The sequence below is a fragment of the Perna viridis genome, chromosome 1 (assembly GCF_037379345.1).
Source record: "Perna viridis isolate PV_CMFRI_1.1 ecotype Kerala chromosome 1, ASM3737934v1, whole genome shotgun sequence".
Classification (NCBI taxonomy): domain Eukaryota; kingdom Metazoa; phylum Mollusca; class Bivalvia; order Mytilida; family Mytilidae; genus Perna; species Perna viridis.
In genome coordinates, this window is record NC_142445.1 from 49,443,484 (window position 1) to 49,462,908 (window position 19,425).

At 34.6% G+C, this 19,425-nt stretch overlaps 1 protein-coding gene and 1 long non-coding RNA gene across 2 annotated transcripts; both read left to right on the forward strand.

Moving 5' to 3' along the window:
• Window positions 1-991: 991 nt before the first annotated feature.
• LOC148629155 (uncharacterized) lies at window positions 992-15,295 on the forward strand. The gene is made up of 16 exons (XM_088545351.1): window positions 992-1,087; window positions 2,992-5,524; window positions 5,962-6,025; window positions 6,710-6,969; window positions 7,119-7,176; window positions 8,022-8,293; window positions 8,745-8,817; window positions 9,120-9,334; window positions 9,605-9,650; window positions 11,111-11,352; window positions 11,697-11,766; window positions 12,172-12,410; window positions 12,804-12,867; window positions 13,091-13,280; window positions 13,625-13,716; window positions 14,684-15,295. The coding sequence occupies exons 1-16, from the start codon at window positions 1,049-1,051 to the stop codon at window positions 14,835-14,837; spliced, it is 4,611 nt and encodes a 1,536-aa protein (XP_088401477.1). The 5' UTR covers window positions 992-1,048; the 3' UTR covers window positions 14,838-15,295.
• Window positions 15,296-15,854: 559 nt separating this feature from the next.
• LOC148629156 (uncharacterized) lies at window positions 15,855-19,425 on the forward strand. Its single transcript, XR_015915196.1, has 3 exons — window positions 15,855-15,972; window positions 16,365-16,517; window positions 18,621-19,425. It is a non-coding gene; the product is annotated as an uncharacterized LOC148629156 (long non-coding RNA).

A 19,425-nucleotide genomic window follows, 5' to 3' on the forward strand; every position in this document is an offset into this window, starting at 1 on the left:
CGCGTACCATTAATCATAAAGATCATACCCTTGTAATGAACAACCAAAGAATGAATACCAGTTATAAAATGGACAAACTATATGAATAAGATATCTTTAGTTTAAATTTTAATTCCAAAATTAACAAGTAATAAACCCTGGGGTTTATTTACTCTGAAACTTGGATAAATGATGATCCACATTTTGACTTGCAATAAAAAGGGGTTACTTGCAAATCTTTATTTTCATCATTATTTTACAGTTTTACGAAGTCTTTTAGGTAACTAGTGAAGTAATTGTTGAACAAAATCAGCTTGAAATTCCATATTCCAACTCTCCAAATCAAGAGGCAACGAAAAGCGCAGATGCAATACCAAAAAAAAAAAAAACAACAAAAAACCCCAAAACCAAACAAATATAAAACAAAAACAAAATTCTGTACAATGTTTTAGTAGTACGTACACCAAATTTATGGTGACATTTATAATCCAAGAACTGGTGTTGTCTTCTGGATTGTTCTTGTAGCACAAGCGCCCTACACGACAAAAGCTTTATCTGTTCGTCATCAAAACAACGTACATTAGACCCTTTCAGATGCTACCTGCAACTTTAATTCGTTCATAACTATCAGGTTTACTTATAAACGAATTTATAAATAAACCCCTTCCTACTAATACGAAAATTTAACTAATTTCATAGATAACATGTACTTATTTCAAAAATGCGACTTGGTAAGTGACCCCAACCTATTATAAAATCAATATTTAATATGAATAACCAACACTGCATAGAGATGTTTACAAATGGGAGAACCATCTGTGATTTGTTTGGTCCAAACATTGTAAAAGCCCGTCCTCGTTGGCGCGAGACCTAACGCAACACAGATAAACATCATAACTCCATCCCTGGGCGTTTTCCTCAGGTGAAACTGATAGTACTAATCCATTTCAAAATAGGTTACTATGAATAATAAGGAGTGGGATCATTTTTAGTATTTTAAAAGGTAGCATCTCTCAACAGTAATATTTATGAATTTAATGTAAGAGGACTTTGAAGGTTCTATAGGACCATGATTAGGATATTTCTATTTATACTGGTTTCTTGTCAGGTATGGCTTTGTTAATTACAAACGAAATTAAATGTCATTTTAAGCTGCACTGTAGTGTAAGTACGTCGAATCGTTCCATAATTCTTTTTAGATTTCTTAAACCAAAAAAGCTTCAGTCCAAATGAAGCAAAGAATTGGTGTATAGTGTATATAAAAGAGAAATGTTGTGTCTGAACATTGATTGCAAGTTAAAAAATGAGATTTAGATGTACTCTGTATTTCTAATGTAATGCAATAGTAATTGCATTTTGTTCGATATTCTTTGCTGTCAAGGCACGAGGAATCTAATTCTCAGAATTTTTTTTGACGGCTGAAAATAAACATCATGGTATATAGAGGGTGTCCAGGCAGGTGTTGCACATGACAAATTTTGTTAAAAAAATTCCCCCATTTCATATGATAAATGCATCCTTTCTCAAAGCTGAATGTTGGTTTTTGATTAAGTTCAACGGTTAAAGAGAAAAAAATACATAGAAATCATTGAAAAATAGAGATAACTATTTATTTTGGTGCAAAATTTGGTTGCTTTATTAGGGAACATTAAAATCGTTCTCCGAGCCGTCCATCGTCGCATCTAATTTATCTTTTTACTATTCGACATTCATATGATATAAACATTACATTGGGACAAAAAATTCAGTGGAATAAAATTTACCATGTGTCAACCATATCATAGATTCTGCATGATTTTTACATGGACAGTCTCTTAATACCATGGGCTTCCAAGCAGTCAAAAATCAATTTCGTCATTTATAAAATATTTAGTGGTTTCCAGGAAAGAGCAGAAAAAGCAAACACTGATTCAGTGGGAAGTAATAAAATATTCGTATTTTTTATCAAGTAATTATAATCTAAAAAAAAAAAAACAAAAGTATAAAGTTAAACAAAACGAAAAATGATATCAGTTTTAAGAGTAAACAACTAATGCATTTGTGCTCAGTTCTTGGTCGTATCTCACACCTATAGATGCATGTAACTGTCTTTCGTGTTTCTCTGCGCGGTTAACATCTATAGTGAAGAGAACGCATGTTTAGTCGAATATTTATAGGCGTGGATCCAAAGATTTCTAAAAGGGAGTTCTAGGCTACTATTTGCCCAATTTGCTCAAATTTTACACGAAACAAAAAAAATTACAAAAAGGGGATGGGATCCATCACTGGATTCTCCTGATACGCCACTTGAATAGTACAGGAACAGAGGCTTGTTACCACTATCAAATATGCAGCCCTACTAGTATTCGTGTTACATGTATTTACTAGTCGGGCTGCGTGTTTGATAGTGGGAGTAAGCCTCTGTGGTACAGGGATAATACGAAGACGCATTAGACCATGCTATATTTTTCAAGGGTGATTGGAATAAAGTATTTTGCCTACGATTTGGCTATCGTCCTCTCTTTGTTACTGAAGTTAATAGACAAAATGGTACAGCTGTCAACCTCAGAGAACTCCAGAATAAGTCATATAGTAACTTTCATTTTATGGTACTGAGTGCTCAAGTCAGTATTGGGTTAGCGATGTAATAAAATATTTCTAATAAACTATTCGTTTTTTAATTTGTATATTTATTACTTGTTTGTTCGATTTACTTTTTTTGTGTTTCGCTTAAATATCAAGTTACCAACATTTTATCAGATTTTAGTTATACAAAAATGGCTAACCACAATTATCTCAACAAAATTAGATCGTTCTTAATCAAACAAAGGCGTTATAACAAGTTAGGTTAATAGTGCAACATGTCAATCATGCTTAAAATTAAAAAAAAAACTTTGATAAGCATCTGCGATATCTTAGACTAAGATAACAAATATAGTCAAGCGTGAATTTTTAATGTAAGTAAGCAATTTCACGCCTGAGCTGTAAATAGAAAACCTACACATTTCTAACAATGATATCATCCATTTGCAGTTTCACAATGTATTACTGGAACAATACTCACTTGGACAACATTTTAGTGATACTTTACTGACGTGCAAGAACAATGGCTGTAGAAATAGCGGCACATGTATTGATGTTAAATGCTCGTGCCCTGTTGGATATACTGGAATCTTGTGCGAAAGTGAAGTATTGGAATGCTTGAGTCGACCATGCCTGAACAATGGCATTTGTAACGATCAAATAGGGTCCTTCAGTTGTACTTGTTTAGATGGGTTTAGTGGAGAATATTGTCAAATCAGCCCTCCACAAACGACAACACCCCAACAAGAAACATGTTCATCATGTGTCAATGGAACGTGTATGCGTGACGTGTTCGGACCGATCTGTGTCTGTAATCCTGGCTTTACGGGATCAGACTGTTCCACTTTATTGGTTGACTCAAGCATTCAGAACTCTTGCCCAAAGAACTATTATGGACCAAAGTGTAAAAAGTTTTGTAGAGAATTTGATGACTGTGCAAACGGACATTTTTACTGCGATCCCAAAACAGGCCAAAAAGTCTGTAGAGCTGGTTGGTCGGGCAATAATTGTACAAATCGTGACATTCCGAATTACATAGACAAAGAGTGCCCTCCGAGCTTAACGTGCAAAAATGATGGACAGTGTTTCAATCAGGCATGTTGTTGTAGAAGTGGTTTTACGGGAAGGTACTGTGAAACTGAAGAACTAAAGTGTTCAGACAAACCCTGTCCACCAGAATGTACATGTCACGAATTAGACCATGGCCATAATTGTCACTGTCCAACAACTTACCATTCTACACATTCAACCCAGTTAACATTAAAAAGTGAGAAGACGACATTAGGCCAAAAAACTACTGAAAAAACAAAACTTAAAACTACAGCTTTACCATCTCTTCCACCACAAAGTACTTTCAAATTGTTTTCTACACAACCGAGTAGACCGACTTATTCAACTCCAGCACAAGAAGTAGGATTTTGTACAGAGACTAAGTGTGATGCAAACAAGAAGTGTATCAATGCAACTGTCCCTGGATTATGTTATTGCTTGACAGACAAGGCGTATTTTTGTCCCTTCGTGTTGCCAAGCGTTATGCCAAATACTAAAACCAATATAATGCCAACGTCTGTACCAACAACAAAGACTACTCCGACAACTACGACAACAATACCCAATACATCGCCTTCGACAAAAACAAGCACATCAATCCCTAAATTGACAACCGCACCTACCATCAAATCTACCACCACAACTTCTTCAACACAAACTACAACATCAATAACAACTACGCTAACGTCCTCAATTTCACAACCGCCATCAAGTACGACTGCACTACCAACAACAACTAGGACGCGATCCACAAATCCTTCTTTAACGACCTCGTTATATGAAGTTGGATTTTGTAAAGAAACTAAGTGTGATAAAAATGAAAAATGTATTGGTGCAAGGGTACCTGGGCTATGCTACTGTCTGAGTGATAAAGCATATTTCTGTCCATATATCATACCAAGCAGTGTACCAAAACCAACGACTATCAAGGCAACGACTTTGTCTGCGGTAACCACATCGACTACAACGACAACATCAGCAACATCATCTATAACATCGACGACCACTCCAACCACAACACTAACGACCACACAGTCTACCACACCGTCGACAACATATACAAGTATTCCTACCACAACACCGAGTACCACATCACCAACAACGTTAAGAACACAAACAACAACATCGAAAACTACATCGTCGACCACATCAACTACACAACCTACGACATCAACTGAACCTTCGACTATACCAACTACAAAGCCAACTACATCAACAACTACACCAACCACAGTACCAACTACAATTACAACAACCACACCTACTACAACAACAACTACAACAACCACAATACCAACTACAACACAAACAACCACTCCAACAACAACACCAACAACCACTCCAACCACAATACCAACTACAACCCCAACAACCACACCAACAAATACTCCAACCACAATACCAGTTACAACCCCAACATCCACACCAACCAAAACACCAACAACCACTCCAACCACAATACCAGCTACAACCCCAACAACCACACCTACCACAACACAAACTACAACGCCAACAACCGCATCAACCGCAACCCCAACAACAGCACCAAAAAAAGCACCAATCACAACACCAACAACATTTCCAACCACAACACCAACTACAACACCAACAACCGCACCAACCACAACATCAACAACTGCACCAACCACAACACCAACTATTGCCCCGAGAACAACACAAACTAAAACACCAAAAACAACATCAACAACGCCAACTACACATCCTACAAGTTCAACCATACGTACAACCAAAACAATAAAGACAACAAGTCCTGAAGAAATAACAACCAAAACGACAATTGTAGAAACAACAGAACCATTAACAACGACACCAACCATGGATACTGGGTATAAAATCTTCTTCAATGGCACTATAAAACCAGAAGAAATTCCATATATTGAACTACTGATCAACAAAGCTGTAAACGAAATAGGTAAAAAAATGTTAAAGTCATAGTTACTTGAATATAACTTTATACTATCATTCTATTATAAGAAATCCGATGCAACCACACAATCACATTTACTTAGTAATAAGTTTGGTCATGTTAAGATTTAAAAGCTTTATTTTTTAAAATAAAAATGTTAAAAAAAAGACAACAGGAGCTAGTGGATAACACAAGCGTTTTGTTGTGGAATTCTAGTAGAAATTCTGTTTGTGCAGTCCTTAAGTATCATTTATCCGAATTGATTTTTAAATTTTCTTTGAATATTATTTTTTCATTCTCTAAACAACATAAATCAATGTAATACGAAATGGAAAGATGACTTATTTTAATACTTAAAAAAAAGGGGTTATTACTCTAAAGTGTATCACCGATTCATTTCTCGTCAGTGACAAAAAGTGTATTTTATACTTCAACCATTCCAGGTGACAACACTTGTGATCCAAGCATTAATGTAAGCAGTATCCAAATTATGCTTACGTCTGATTTGTAAGTATAACACGTATCTTTTAATAACGGTCTTTATCTAAGTTTTTGGTAGATGGGACGTAGGACAGGGTTGGGAAAGACAGGGAGAGAGAGCGTGGGAGAAATGCGAAGGGGAGAAAGGGACGGGAGAAAGGGTGAGAAGTGGTGTGAGATAGGAAAAATATACCCACCTGCAGGGGCGGATCCAGGATTTTAGATCGGGGGGGGGGGGGCGCACAGTTAAAATTTCGCCGAGCGGAGGGAGGCGACAAATGTTTTTAGATTAAATTATTGAAATATTCTTCTAGAGTGGGTGCAATGTAGATATCTTTGTGGTAAAATTAGCGAGAAATTAAAGTTTCAACCTAAAACCGCCTAAATCTACCCCTGACAACCCATGCTTTGAAAATTTTAGGGGGCGCACGCCCGTCACGCCCCCGCCTGAATCCACCCCTGACCTGCCCGTCCCATCGTAGATTGTAGTATGATTGGACTGCTTGGAAACGAAAATACAGAAACAGTATTTGATAAATAAGCATAAAAAATGTTGAGAGTATGCTTATAAAAAATATGGCTTTCCTTTTACCGATTTGTCAAAAACGAACAACTAACATACTAATGACTATTCATGTAAATTGGTAAGGAGGCATTACGATGTTTTGCAACTAAAATTCAATGTTCTATGATTTAATTATGTTTTTTTAGATCTCGAGTAACAGAAGTTGGCATTGATGCTAACCCTTGCTTTAATGGTTCAGACCCCAAACTTCTTACAACCTTGATGAAATACTTGCACAACAATCCGTTGTCCAACTCAAATGTACCAATCCTTCCCAATCACGAAGACGATTTCGTTAATATAAAAAATGCATTGTATGAAGTCGATCTCAATGGATACGTACACGAAGATCAGTTACAAAATATAAAGACAAGACTGAAGGACTCTTGGAAAACTGCAAGAGCAGGTAAACACAATAGCATGATTGTTCTTGTTTGAGTGAATGTAAGAACTATATTAATTCATTTTGAAATCATGAGTTTAATGTCAATAAGAAATCAATTAAGACATACTTTAGTAGCCATAATATACCAATACATTTTTTCTAATTTACAGATGTCAAGGATGTCGACATATTGATTGCTAGAACAAATCAAATGGTTGGTAAATATGGGTACGTACTTAATTGTCATTGATAGCATTAACGGCTTGCTGTATACATTCGCTGGTGTGAGATATTGGTTTTAAGAACAATTTCCACACTGTATTTTATTCTTTATATATATAAAAAAAAAACAACACAGGATCAGTTGCAACATATGTTTTTCATATGCTTTGAAATCACCTAAAACCCATATTTTTTCGGACCGCCACGAAAAACGTATCTTTACAACATATAACGATATGTTTAGGAGTTTCAAATAAAGAAAACTATTGATAAATAAAAACCACATGTATGTCTTCGATGGGAATTAGTGTATTATAAAATTATGGTTTCATATAATTTGGAAAACAATTGTTTCGATGTGATTTTACAGGAACAAATTAATACCATGTATTTCCATATCGGTCTTAAATATATGTCTCTTGAACATATGAAAAGATATGTTACAATTTTTTCCTGTGAAGATACTTTTTGCATAAGAAAAATACATGATTTAGGGTATTGAACTTCTACTGGCATTAAGTCGTTCCAGTTTGGAATACATGATTTGGGGGTATCGAACTTCTACTGGCATTAAGTCGTGCCAGTTTGGAATACATGATTTGGGGGTATCGAACTTCTACTGGCATTAAGTCGTGCCAGTTTGGAATACATGATTTGGGGGTATCGAACTTCCACTGGCATTAAGTCGTTCCAGTTTGGAATACATGATTTGGGGGTATCGAACTTCCACTGGCATTAAGTCGTGCCAGTTTGGAATACATGATTTGGGGGTATCGAACTTCTACTGGCATTAAGTCGTTCAAGTTTGGTACGATATTTTCACGAGCACTGCTATAACTTTATTATTTCAGAACACGTGTGACAAACCTACAATACCTTGCAAGTTCTAGAGGAAAGTTAATTACTCCAAAATCCAATAACCCTCCGCCTATCTCAGTAATCAATGACGAACTGCAAAAATGTTGTAGTAATGGACAACGCCATCTTGCAACAGTGTTCATTAAACCACTACGACCATACACAGAGGGTGTCAGGTTGACCCTAGATAAGTCGAATGATACAGGGGTTATATTAAAGGATGTAAAGAAGAAACTTAGTCAGAATTATTTAACTGCTCTTAATGGTAGATATGCATTATATCTGTAAAACAAATTGGTATTTTCGATTTTTAAAAAAAAAAAAAAAAAGAAAAAAAAAAGACAGGTTTATTTTCAGTCAAGGGTAGCCATGAAAATTATATTCTAAACTCGAGAATGAGAGGATGAGATAATGCTTATTGACAGAAACAAAAATGAAAATAAAAAAGACTACAAAAAAAATCAGACCCCATTTAACATGATCATGAAACCAGTACATTGTTTTCAGCAATGATAGTAAGCCGTAGTAGAAGCAGTCGCCGACATGATACATGTAGTCTGTGGGATGGAAAATTAGTTTTTAATAGCAGATCTTGAGTTAGACTATCTAGGAAACTGTTTTTTGATTTTTACAGAAATGCAAAAATGTCGAACTGTGCTATGTTTGTTTGGTCGATGTCAATTGGTCTGAATTCATCACTTTGATTTTATTTTCAGCTTCAAACATGTGTAAGGCTAATTGTCAAGTTGATATTACAGTCGCACGATTGGAAGCAACTGTTGATCCATGGTAAGTGTATGTTATTTTAATTCATCTTTATTTCTACGGCCATTATCAGAACAGTTGTGTTTATGGCTAGGATAGACGGACAAGTCTATTGATTTCTCCCTACAAAAAATATGTAATAAAATCGTCATTTTTAGAAATTGTTATGACATGAATAAGGTCATTTGAAAAGATGCGTACTAAAGTCATGCTTAAGAATACTAGCAACTACAAAAAATACTACCAATAACCAAATATGTCATGTACGACCACGAACAAGTTTACGTTATCCTGTATTCGAATTTTATGGGGCATTCTAATTCCAGGAAAGTCGACTTAGTTTATTTTCCAATGCTCAACAACAAACCATTGGACAGGTTAAATCTATTGAACACAGATCAGGGTCTGAAAGTTTGTATTGGCTGTAATTCCCCTAGACGTCCGTATATCACTCTGCAGGGTCATGTTATGCTGAGAGAACTGAAAGAAATAGGGAGAGCATTAACTTCAAATCACAGTACCACGGGAAACACAAGAGCCGGTAAGTGAAAAATTTTCGGAAAATTGATTTGATTGTTTCATTCCGATTGTTCCAAAGGTATTTCCATTTCGTGGTTACAAGAAATGCGTTGAAATTTCAGATGAATTTAATTTAAGGAAGGACATTGTGTGTCTAATTCGCCAGTATTTCTCTATTCCAAATAATAGTATATAAAACTGTAATTGATCTCGATTTTTATAAATTCAAATATTAATGTTTGTAATTCTCTAAAGTGCCCAAAATAAAAAAAAAATATTTGACTTTATATAGTTGCTGGTTCAACCCTTGTGAAGAACAACTATTTAACATCAAATGGGTAAGTGCAAAATATATAACATCAAATATTGACTTGGTCAAAGAGGATTCTCTTTTTTCCTGTTTAACTATTGGCATCACTTGGCGTCTGCCGTCGTCGTCGTCGTTAACAATTTTTCAAAACTTTTCTCTTTTGGAACAACTAGACCAATCTGACCAAACTTTTGTATGAGTGTTCCTTAGGGTGTTCTGCATAGAACTGTTGTGGACATTTTTGATCTGTCATAGAACATGGGGGTCGGACAGAAGTTTTTTTGCATGTGTCTCCAAAGCCATTAGGTTTACTCAATTTATGCCAAATTTTCGTTTGTAACTGTTGAGCCATGTTGGAGTTATTGCCTTTTTTCAAGATTTTTTTGTTCTTTTAAATGTTTTTTCTTTAAAAAAAAATCTTCTCCTCTCACATTACTCGACCAATTATAATCAAATTTAGTATGAATTTCTTAGGGTATTCTGCGTAGAACGTTTGTGGGGATTTTTGATCAACCGAAAAACATGGCCCTGTTACTAAAAATAGAACAAAGTGGTCAGTCAGAAGTTTTTCTCACATATCTCCATAACCGTTAGGTTTAGCCAAATTATTTCAAATGTCGAAATTATCCTTATGATGAGGCCTACAAAAATCTGCATTGGATTAAACTTGTTGGACGACTCCTTGTTATTGCCCTTGAAAGGTGAAAAATGACGGATTTTTTTATTTTTATGTTACACTTTTGAGCCTATATCTTGAAAACTATAAAAGATTGGAACAAAGTTTTTATTGCAGAAATGATCCTAATGATAAGGCCTACAAAGTCTGCAGAGATCAAAGTTATCGGACGACTCCTTGTTAGATTTATTGCCCTTGATAGGCGAAAAATTATGTTTATAGCAGTTTTCAGCCAGTATCTTGAAAACTATAATAGAGAGGAAGAAACTTTCCATTGATGAAATGATCCTTATATCCACATAATAAGCCCCACAAAAGTCTTCTTGAGTCAAAATTGTCGGAAAACTACTTGTAAAAGTTACTGCCCTTAAAAGAAAAAAATAACCAGGTGAGCCATTCAGGATCCTGGGCACCTCTTGTTTCACTCCAAACGACTGAACAGATTGTGAGCTAGGCGTTTCGTTTACACTTTGTCTAAGCGAAAAAAAAAGGAAAGACCTCAAACGATGTATAATTTCTTTTTGTGTCAAAATATTACAAAGATTGTCAATTTCAAAATGACTGCAATGAGATAGCATTGCAGACGAAAATGTCTACGAAATAATAGTTTTAAAAAGTGTTACCTCCCTTATTCCATTCCTGGTTATGGTCCGTTTTTCTGTAGATATTGAGGCCATCTGTTGAAAAAAGGTAACGGACAAACTTTACTTTTGTATATATTTACTTATCAACAACGCGTTAGACATACAGCATGGCATGGACTTATACATTTAGTATTATTATATGTTTAAATTGATGTATATTTATTTAAGATATCCTGCAACACGTATATGGTATTCCGTGCCTTTCACTGACACCAAAACACAGTGGCCCAATCCAAATCTGGCTGGCCAACTGGACGAAATTGCCAACAAACTTTTAGCATTTAACCAAAATATTACGGAGGAGGAAGTACAAAGGTTGTATGAAATAGACCTCGATGGTAGAGTTGGTGCAGACCACATTCAGACAATTAGCTCATCAATAGTTGGGGCGTGGAAGGACTTTAATGGCGGTAGGATTCAAGGATTAATATAATTATATTTTGTTGTATAAATTTTTGTTTCTGTAAGCTATATTCTTATTCTCTCGAACAAAGATGCGTTCATTATCAAAGTTTTAAAACTACGGAAGCGGAGAGGTATCATGTGATACCATCCGTTATATTTGACAGGTACGTGCATGTTCGTCCGTCTCTCTGTTCCAGATGATAACTGGAAACAAATGAATTGTTTTTACAGAGCCCTTGGACATCCAAAAAACATAAAAGACATTCTGTGCACATTTTATATTTTACACACAAAATATTTTTGTTCTATATATGTTTATCTCAATGAAATAATAGGTTTTTTTCTACAGAAATACAGAACAATGATATAGCAGTTACAGTTAAGATATGGAATACAGATTATGTTTCCGATATCAACATGTAAGAGTTGTTTCTGTCTACGAGTTCGGTTTTTTCATTAGGTAAAGTAAACATGTTTCCAACACAAAAAGTATTACGGATGATGTGAACAAAGAAACTACACAAGTGTTAGGTATCCAGAAGTTAGAATTAGCTGGCATTTTTTTTTCGTGGCGTACATTCATTACTAAAGTTTATTTTTTAGTTTTTTTAGTATCTTTAAAACTAGAAATATGCAATTGGCCCTTTCGTGCTAACTGTGGGGTAGTCAAATGAGCATGCTTAATGGAAAATTCATTTGTTCAACTCCAAGCTCTATTTCGCGGAAGTATTTGTCACGCATGCTCATCGACTATCCCGTAGATAACAAGAAATCATGTCTTCATAAGAATACCGTTAAATATTCAGTTTTCTTTTTTTTTTCAGAAACAAAAGAGCTACAAAAGTAGGGTACGTTGTTTCGGTATTGAATGCCGATTCGTCAAACACTGCATTACAGGAACCACATATTGCTGTCATGAAACGGAACCTTCCAAGTTGGAGCAAAACATGTGATTGTTTAGCAAGGAAGTTACGTCATATTGATGTTACTGGACAAATATCAGCTATTGATAAAAATAAAGTGAAGAATGTCCTCGGAATGGTGTGGATGTCAGAAAATCAAGGTACTTGTCTTTTTCTAATATATACCGGTAACACCAATGCAGTCATTGAAGAAGTACAAGAATTAATAATTTAGAATTGAAAAAAGTTATTCAGAATAACATATCTAAATAGAACGTATTTCATTATTTTCTTTCTTTGTCACTGCAAGCATGTCCATCTCAGCGTAAAATTATATGCTGTTAGATTGTGATATAATGTATCACGTGTAAGGGAGAATACGTTTTGTGCATGATTCCATTGTCGTTGTTTTGGCAAAAAATGTTTGAACTATTAGAATTAATGTATAAATCTATATGAAGACACTTCAAACTACCATCTAGATAGCTCATGAAGAAGTCATATTTGAAATGTTCAAAGCATATATATTTTTTAATTGTTAAAATATATTTTAGGGCTAGGAGTGCAAATCCCTGTGAGAAATTTGAATATTTTACAAGGATACCAAACAAGCGATGGGTAAGTGCACACATTTCATACTCTAATTAAAATTACATATACAAAAGCAACTTTGTTTCTCTTCCATTTTAAGATAAAGATGATGCATGTATATGTCTTCCGTTTAGCAAATCACTAAACTTCTTAAGCCGCGAAAGCTCCTTTTGAACCGCCGATGTCACGAACTTTTTATATATCTCTTTTTATTTGTATAACGTTGATTAAAAGTTTTGTCTACTAACAGTAAGCCTGCAGCGAGGATCCAATACAGTATCTCACCGACCAAGGAACAAACGCCAGTAGACGAAGACGATCTTTCCCAACCAACTTACCGACATATGAGTGTTAAGTTCCAAGAGCAACTTCCTGATGTCAAACTTGTTAATGAGAATGAAAAGATAGTCACCAAGCCTCCAACTGGAGAAGAAGAATCAGTAAGCTTCTATTGTTTTTCGCACAGAATACCCATAAATACGGTAAAATGGATTTAAATAATTGGAATAAATGGAATAAAATTGTGTTTGTATGTATATAGCGCCATATGAACTCGTCCCGCGACTCAAAAAAAAAAAAATAATACGTGAAATAAACAACTTAAGAAAACACATCTGTCATGGCATCTCCCAAACTTGATGACACCATGCATACGTTCTAAAACTTGTATTGTTTATGCATATAATGTTTTTCTCTTGCAGTAACGATTTACTCTTTCTTTTTGAATAGTGTTTGATATTATTTGGTTACATACATCCGGCTATTTTTTTTTCATTTTCTCTAGAAAATTTGGATGTACGTTGTTATTGGTGTGGCTGTGGCACTCCTGTTAATTATACTCTTCATTGGATTGATCATTTTATACCGCAGATTCAGGTACATGTATGATAAAAAAAACCGAAACAAGTAGACCTAGTATGTTGTAAAGCATTACATTACAACCCTTGATGTCTTTCAAATTATGGTTTGCCCCATTTTTTTTAATGACAACAGCACACGAGGTTGTATTCAAATTTAACTCGTTCATAAACAGTATCCGGTTTATGATTTCACAGATAGATAACTTTAAAGATTTGTAAATTAGTCTACTATAAATAGAAATAATTATACCCCGCTCCCCGAAGAGAGGGGTATACTGTTTTACCCTTGTCCGTGTGTCCGTCCGTAATTTTTTTCCCGTCGCACTTATCTCAGCAACTACTGATTAGATTACACAGCGGCTTAAAATTTAAACATATTCTTCCTGTAGATATGTCATATAAAGGGATCTATTTTCGGAGAAACTCGACAACAATTTCATGTTTACCGAGGACTTTTTTATATTCCATATATCGTGATTGAAAGCAGGGGGTATCACTAGAGATCCATCGCTCACATGTTTCTTGTTTAACATGTTTTATAACATTATTGTTTTCTTTAATATGTTCTAAGCTAACTTTCAATTATCGTAGACTTTATTACTTTTGTTGTCGGGGCCTTTCAGAGCTTACTTACATTTGTGTTTACACCCCTTGATATCTATATATATATATATACTATTTTTATAAAGTTTATACGGTGGTACATTTGTGACGTTTCACCATATCTGTTCCTTTTTCTGTCTGTATAATACGGATGTATGACGTGTACAAAACAATGGCGGATCTAAAACATAAATTCTGGAAGGGGTTTGATCCAGTGATTGCAGGTTTTTGCTAAATAATCAACCGAACTTTTGGGGCTTGCCCACGCCCCCTTGAATACTCCTATGCAAAATATGTTTGATCGATAAGAAATGTTATCCTTAATATGACAAAAGAAACTGCTATTGCTTTATTAAATGATGGAATAATTATGATTTTAGTCGAGCAGAATCCCGAAATCTGAAACAGAGCCCCGAAGAGATGAATGGTTATGACAAAGAACATTTCTCCCAGCAGCCGGATGTGGACAGAAGTTTGGGTTATGATGACTATGGCGACAATGAAAAGATCGGATCATATAATGTCAATTCATGATATCAAACTTTACTCAGTTAATACTGTCTTGCATTTTTCATATGAAAGATTTGAAGGAATTAGCAGTTTGGGATGGATGCGAGTTATTGCTGATTTAATTAGTTGTTCGAATGAATTTTGACCTAGTGGAAAGAACGAAACCTAATGAATGACCATAGAAAAGACCATGAAATGGTCCGAAGATCATGAATAGTGCTTAGTTATATTGTATGTATGTACATCATTTAATGCCAAGCGCTTCATGAATGCCGTTTTCATGCCTTTTTTATTCATGTTTATTTTTCACTTTTTGTACATATACCAACATTTCGTTTTCATTTTGTAAATAAAATTTCAGGGGCATATAATTATGTGCAAATGTTTGTTCATGAATTGATATTTGTACAGCGTTGATATTAAAATGTATAATTGATATGATTTTATATTATATTTGAATAAAACCGTTATTACTGTGTTCACGATCGTGTGGTTCTTTCTAAAACGCCCTACAGTTCACATCTCTCTCACTGGTTCACAGTGTTTTGTGTTTTTGGTTTTTTTTTTTGAATTTCCAAAAATATTTAATGAAATGTGCTTCCATCTGCTGAGTCCAAACCTCAGACGTAACTATGTCACAATGTCTAGCACCGCTTTATACGTTAATGTTTATGAAAAACTTAATTGCAAGTCAATGACATCTTATAAATTCTAAAAAAAAAATCTTTTTTTTCTTCAAATTTTATTCCAAATGACATAGATATTATCAATACTCATTCCGGTAAATAAAGAAAGAAATGGTCATCAAATCTGAACGCGGGTAGAGTGTACAGTCACATCCTGTACAAAGCAATTCAGCAATACATTTACTGCTGTGAATGTACGTATCAGAGATGAAGATCAGTATGAAATATAGACCTAATTTAGACCTTTAATGGCCAAGACCTACTGTTTTATACTTCTACGATGAGATTTTAATATTCTTAACACCTATAAATTGGTTTAATTTTAAAACGATGGTACAGAACATCTATCTCAAAGAAGATATCAAACTCTACATTTCAATATCGTAATAAAAAGCGAGTTGCAGGGCAGGAGGAAATTCGGATAACCTTTTTTTTCCATTACTTAGTCAACACAAAGAAGCTGTACAAAGCTGGTATGTGAACTTCATATTTTGTTTTTAATAGTAAAATCACTTATCTTTGTATAAAAAAAGATGAAAAACATAAAAAATGTCATTGTTTAGTCACAAATGCGTGGTTTGGTATCTTACACAAGCAGATTATTTTTAATAATTCAACATTAAAAAAAAGCCCGTCGTTACAGAAAAGATATCTTCATTGTTTGATTTTGTATTCTACTGATAATTTTTATTCTCTGCTTTTCTAGATAAAGCACCATTTGAATAAAAAAAAACGGATCGTCAAAAAGTCTGTAGTTATATTTATTCATAAATCCGTCCCTAAATCTTACTCTGTATAAGATACTAAACGAGATATATGTGGGGTCGTTTTAGACGGACTGTGTTCATTTTTGCTGTATTTTTAGACACACTGAAGATGAACGATAAAGCGAAAATATCGCCATTGAAAGACGACAGAGAAACAGGAAAACCGACCATCGCCAATTATACTATACAATCCATTGTTACAGTTTTCGTTTTCAACTATATTTTTGGATTCATTGCCTTCTACTATACTCGTATGTATACTTTAATCAGGGGCGCGACCAGAGGACGGGCGTGCCGGGCGTACCTTCCCCCAAATGTGATTTTCATTTCATATATGAAATCTTGATTTTTCGTATAAATTCTGCACCCAAATTGTGTTTGCCTTGCTCCGCTCGGTATTTAATTATATTAACATCTCTTATATGAACTGGATCCACCCTTTAATTACATACGGACACGGTGCTATACAAACGACTGCCATCTGTTATATATATACTTTCTCGTCAACCGGACTCGACCTTCAACTAGTAGCATGACGAGCGTCCTGTAAGAAGTTGGAACTGCTGATGCACCCGTTCGGAGAACATGAGATAATCTTCGACATTTAGTTATGGTTGCACTGTTAGTTCTTCCTTGTGTATTTACTTATGTTCGTTTGTATTTTGCGACTTATTTCCGTCCATTGTCCTTTCGAGGTTATCTTTTTAGACTTCTCGTAATTTTTTGGCAAGGATTTCCTCGTGCTAGAACCATTGGTACTTCTACGTTTTTATTTACGAAAAAAAAATCCCATTGTATTTGTAACTTAGCAGGGGCGGATCACGGATTTCATGCTAGGGACAAAAAGAAGAAACTGTGGGTAGAATTTGTGAAAAGTCCAGATTTCATGCCACTTCTTCCTCCCCACAGATTTCATGTTTGTCTTTCCTGTTTTCATCGAAATGTTCATTTTAAGAAAAAACAAATATAAGATGTGTGCTTTTATTACTACAACTAAGTAATTATGCAGTCTTGATAAATGAGAGGCTAATTTTTATTTTGCTTGGTTAAGATCGTTCAATATTCATCGAAGTACTTACCAATATTGGGCCTGTGCAATTACTCTTTCCTTTTCAAATTATCTATCTACTTAGCAGATCCATCACCAAAAAAATCTACAGGCCAATTTTAACTTTCAACGCAGACTGAAAAAATTGCCCAGCAAGATATTTAACATGTTTCATTATAATCAACTAATCAACTTTATCGGTGTATGCAAGTTAAATAAGGCTTCATTCCTACTGTACTTGCATAAAATTTTACCTTTTCATATACTTATTTTTCTTTTCTTTTTTAATAATTATTGTTATTCTTAAAACTTTCCTGCTCAGCACTGAACACTTCTGAAAAGAGACTATCTGCCCAGCAGTAAGCAAGGGTGGATCCAGGATTTGAGTTGGGGGGAGGGGGACGTTAATTGAATTAAATGCCGTGCAAAGCAAGGCAAAAAACATTATGTGATGAAAATTTTGGTGAAAAATTAAGATTTCATGTAAACATCTTTATCTTACCGATTTATAGGCAATGTACGCCCGGCACGCCCTGGATCCGCGCCTGAAACTATGTCACGGTAATATCTGATTAATACTGTACGGCCCTTAAATATGTACAGATTCCTGCGCACGACATTTGTTCGTATAGTTAAGAATGTTTATAGTAGTCTACTTTAAAATCCTTGCTATAGTATATTCTAGTACTTAATAACCAAACCTACAACTTATGCAAGGTTATTTGCTTATCGATAATTACGAATAGTACAATCGTTTAAATTCAAATTCAAGGGAAAGCACTACGTTTACGAACTAAAGTGTAAATTGACAGATGAGATTACTTCCCTTTATTGAATTCTTTAGTGACTTAAATTGAGTAATAATGACAATTTATTTTACTTTATTTTCCTAACTAATGTTAGGAATTTATTTTTCTTTTCAGCATAAAAAAGCTGTATATATAATTTTGAATAATGAAAAAAAATTGCTACTGATTTATATATTTTGCACCTAACAATACTTTTGTGTCAAACATTGTAATATGTTACGTTTCCCTACTATTTAGTATCTTGAAAACCATAATAGAAATTTCTGTTGTGATGGGAGGCGCGTCAGCCTGCCATTTAAATTTTGTTCCTACAAACTGTTTTTGAGACGTTTGAATACTTTTTCAACCAACGAGGGAAGACTTTTAAATTGCGCCTTTAAATCCACCTTTTAGCTCGATAAGCTGATGTATTTCAGTATAATGAGAAAATGCATCAACAAACATTTTAATGATTTTGATATAATGAGAGACAACATATCTTAAATTTTATTTTGAAGGGGCACAAAAAGAAGCTTATATGAAAGGCCATTTCACAGATGCAAAAACTTACTCAAGACGGGCGCTCATATTTATAATCCTTGGAATACTGATTGGCCTATGCACCTACGGTTTGTCATTTTCCCTCTACTTTACCCTCAGGGACAACAAAACTTGCTCACAATATTCATACAGCCCTGGAAGCGATTCGCCCAAAACAAATGGTTTTGTTCAAACAACTATCTTCACCACTAAACCGGTTGTATTGAAAACTCCGAAACCATCAAGTGAAGTTATTACTCCACCCCGAAGTAAAAACCAAAGTTCGTCCCCAGGTAACTTTTTGTCGAGCACAACCCAGGTCACAGATTCTATTGGTAATACAGGGACTACTGTCGGAGCACCGTTGAATATTCCTATGTTTTAACAAAGTACCAGCCAGAAGCTGACTTAGAACTGCACAACTTCACTTTATAAAATCGTGTACTAGATTTGAAAAGAAAATTGACTTCTGAGGTCCTTGCATCATTGTTTAATTACAACTTTGAGTTTACACTAAATATACATGAAATATAAGTATATTGCAGCACGAGATGATAGTATTGTTGCCACAGAAAAATTATTGTTGAAAATATAGCAACTATGTATTTTTTTTAAAGATTGTGATGTAGTTAACGTGGTTATGGTAAAAGATTGTAATATTTTTATTTTGGATTTTTTTTTAAATCACAGAGTAAAGTCGTGTTAAAATTTACAAGATAGAAAAGAGAATCTAGAGAGTTACATTCAAACTGAATAAGTGGTAATGATTAATTCTACATTTTC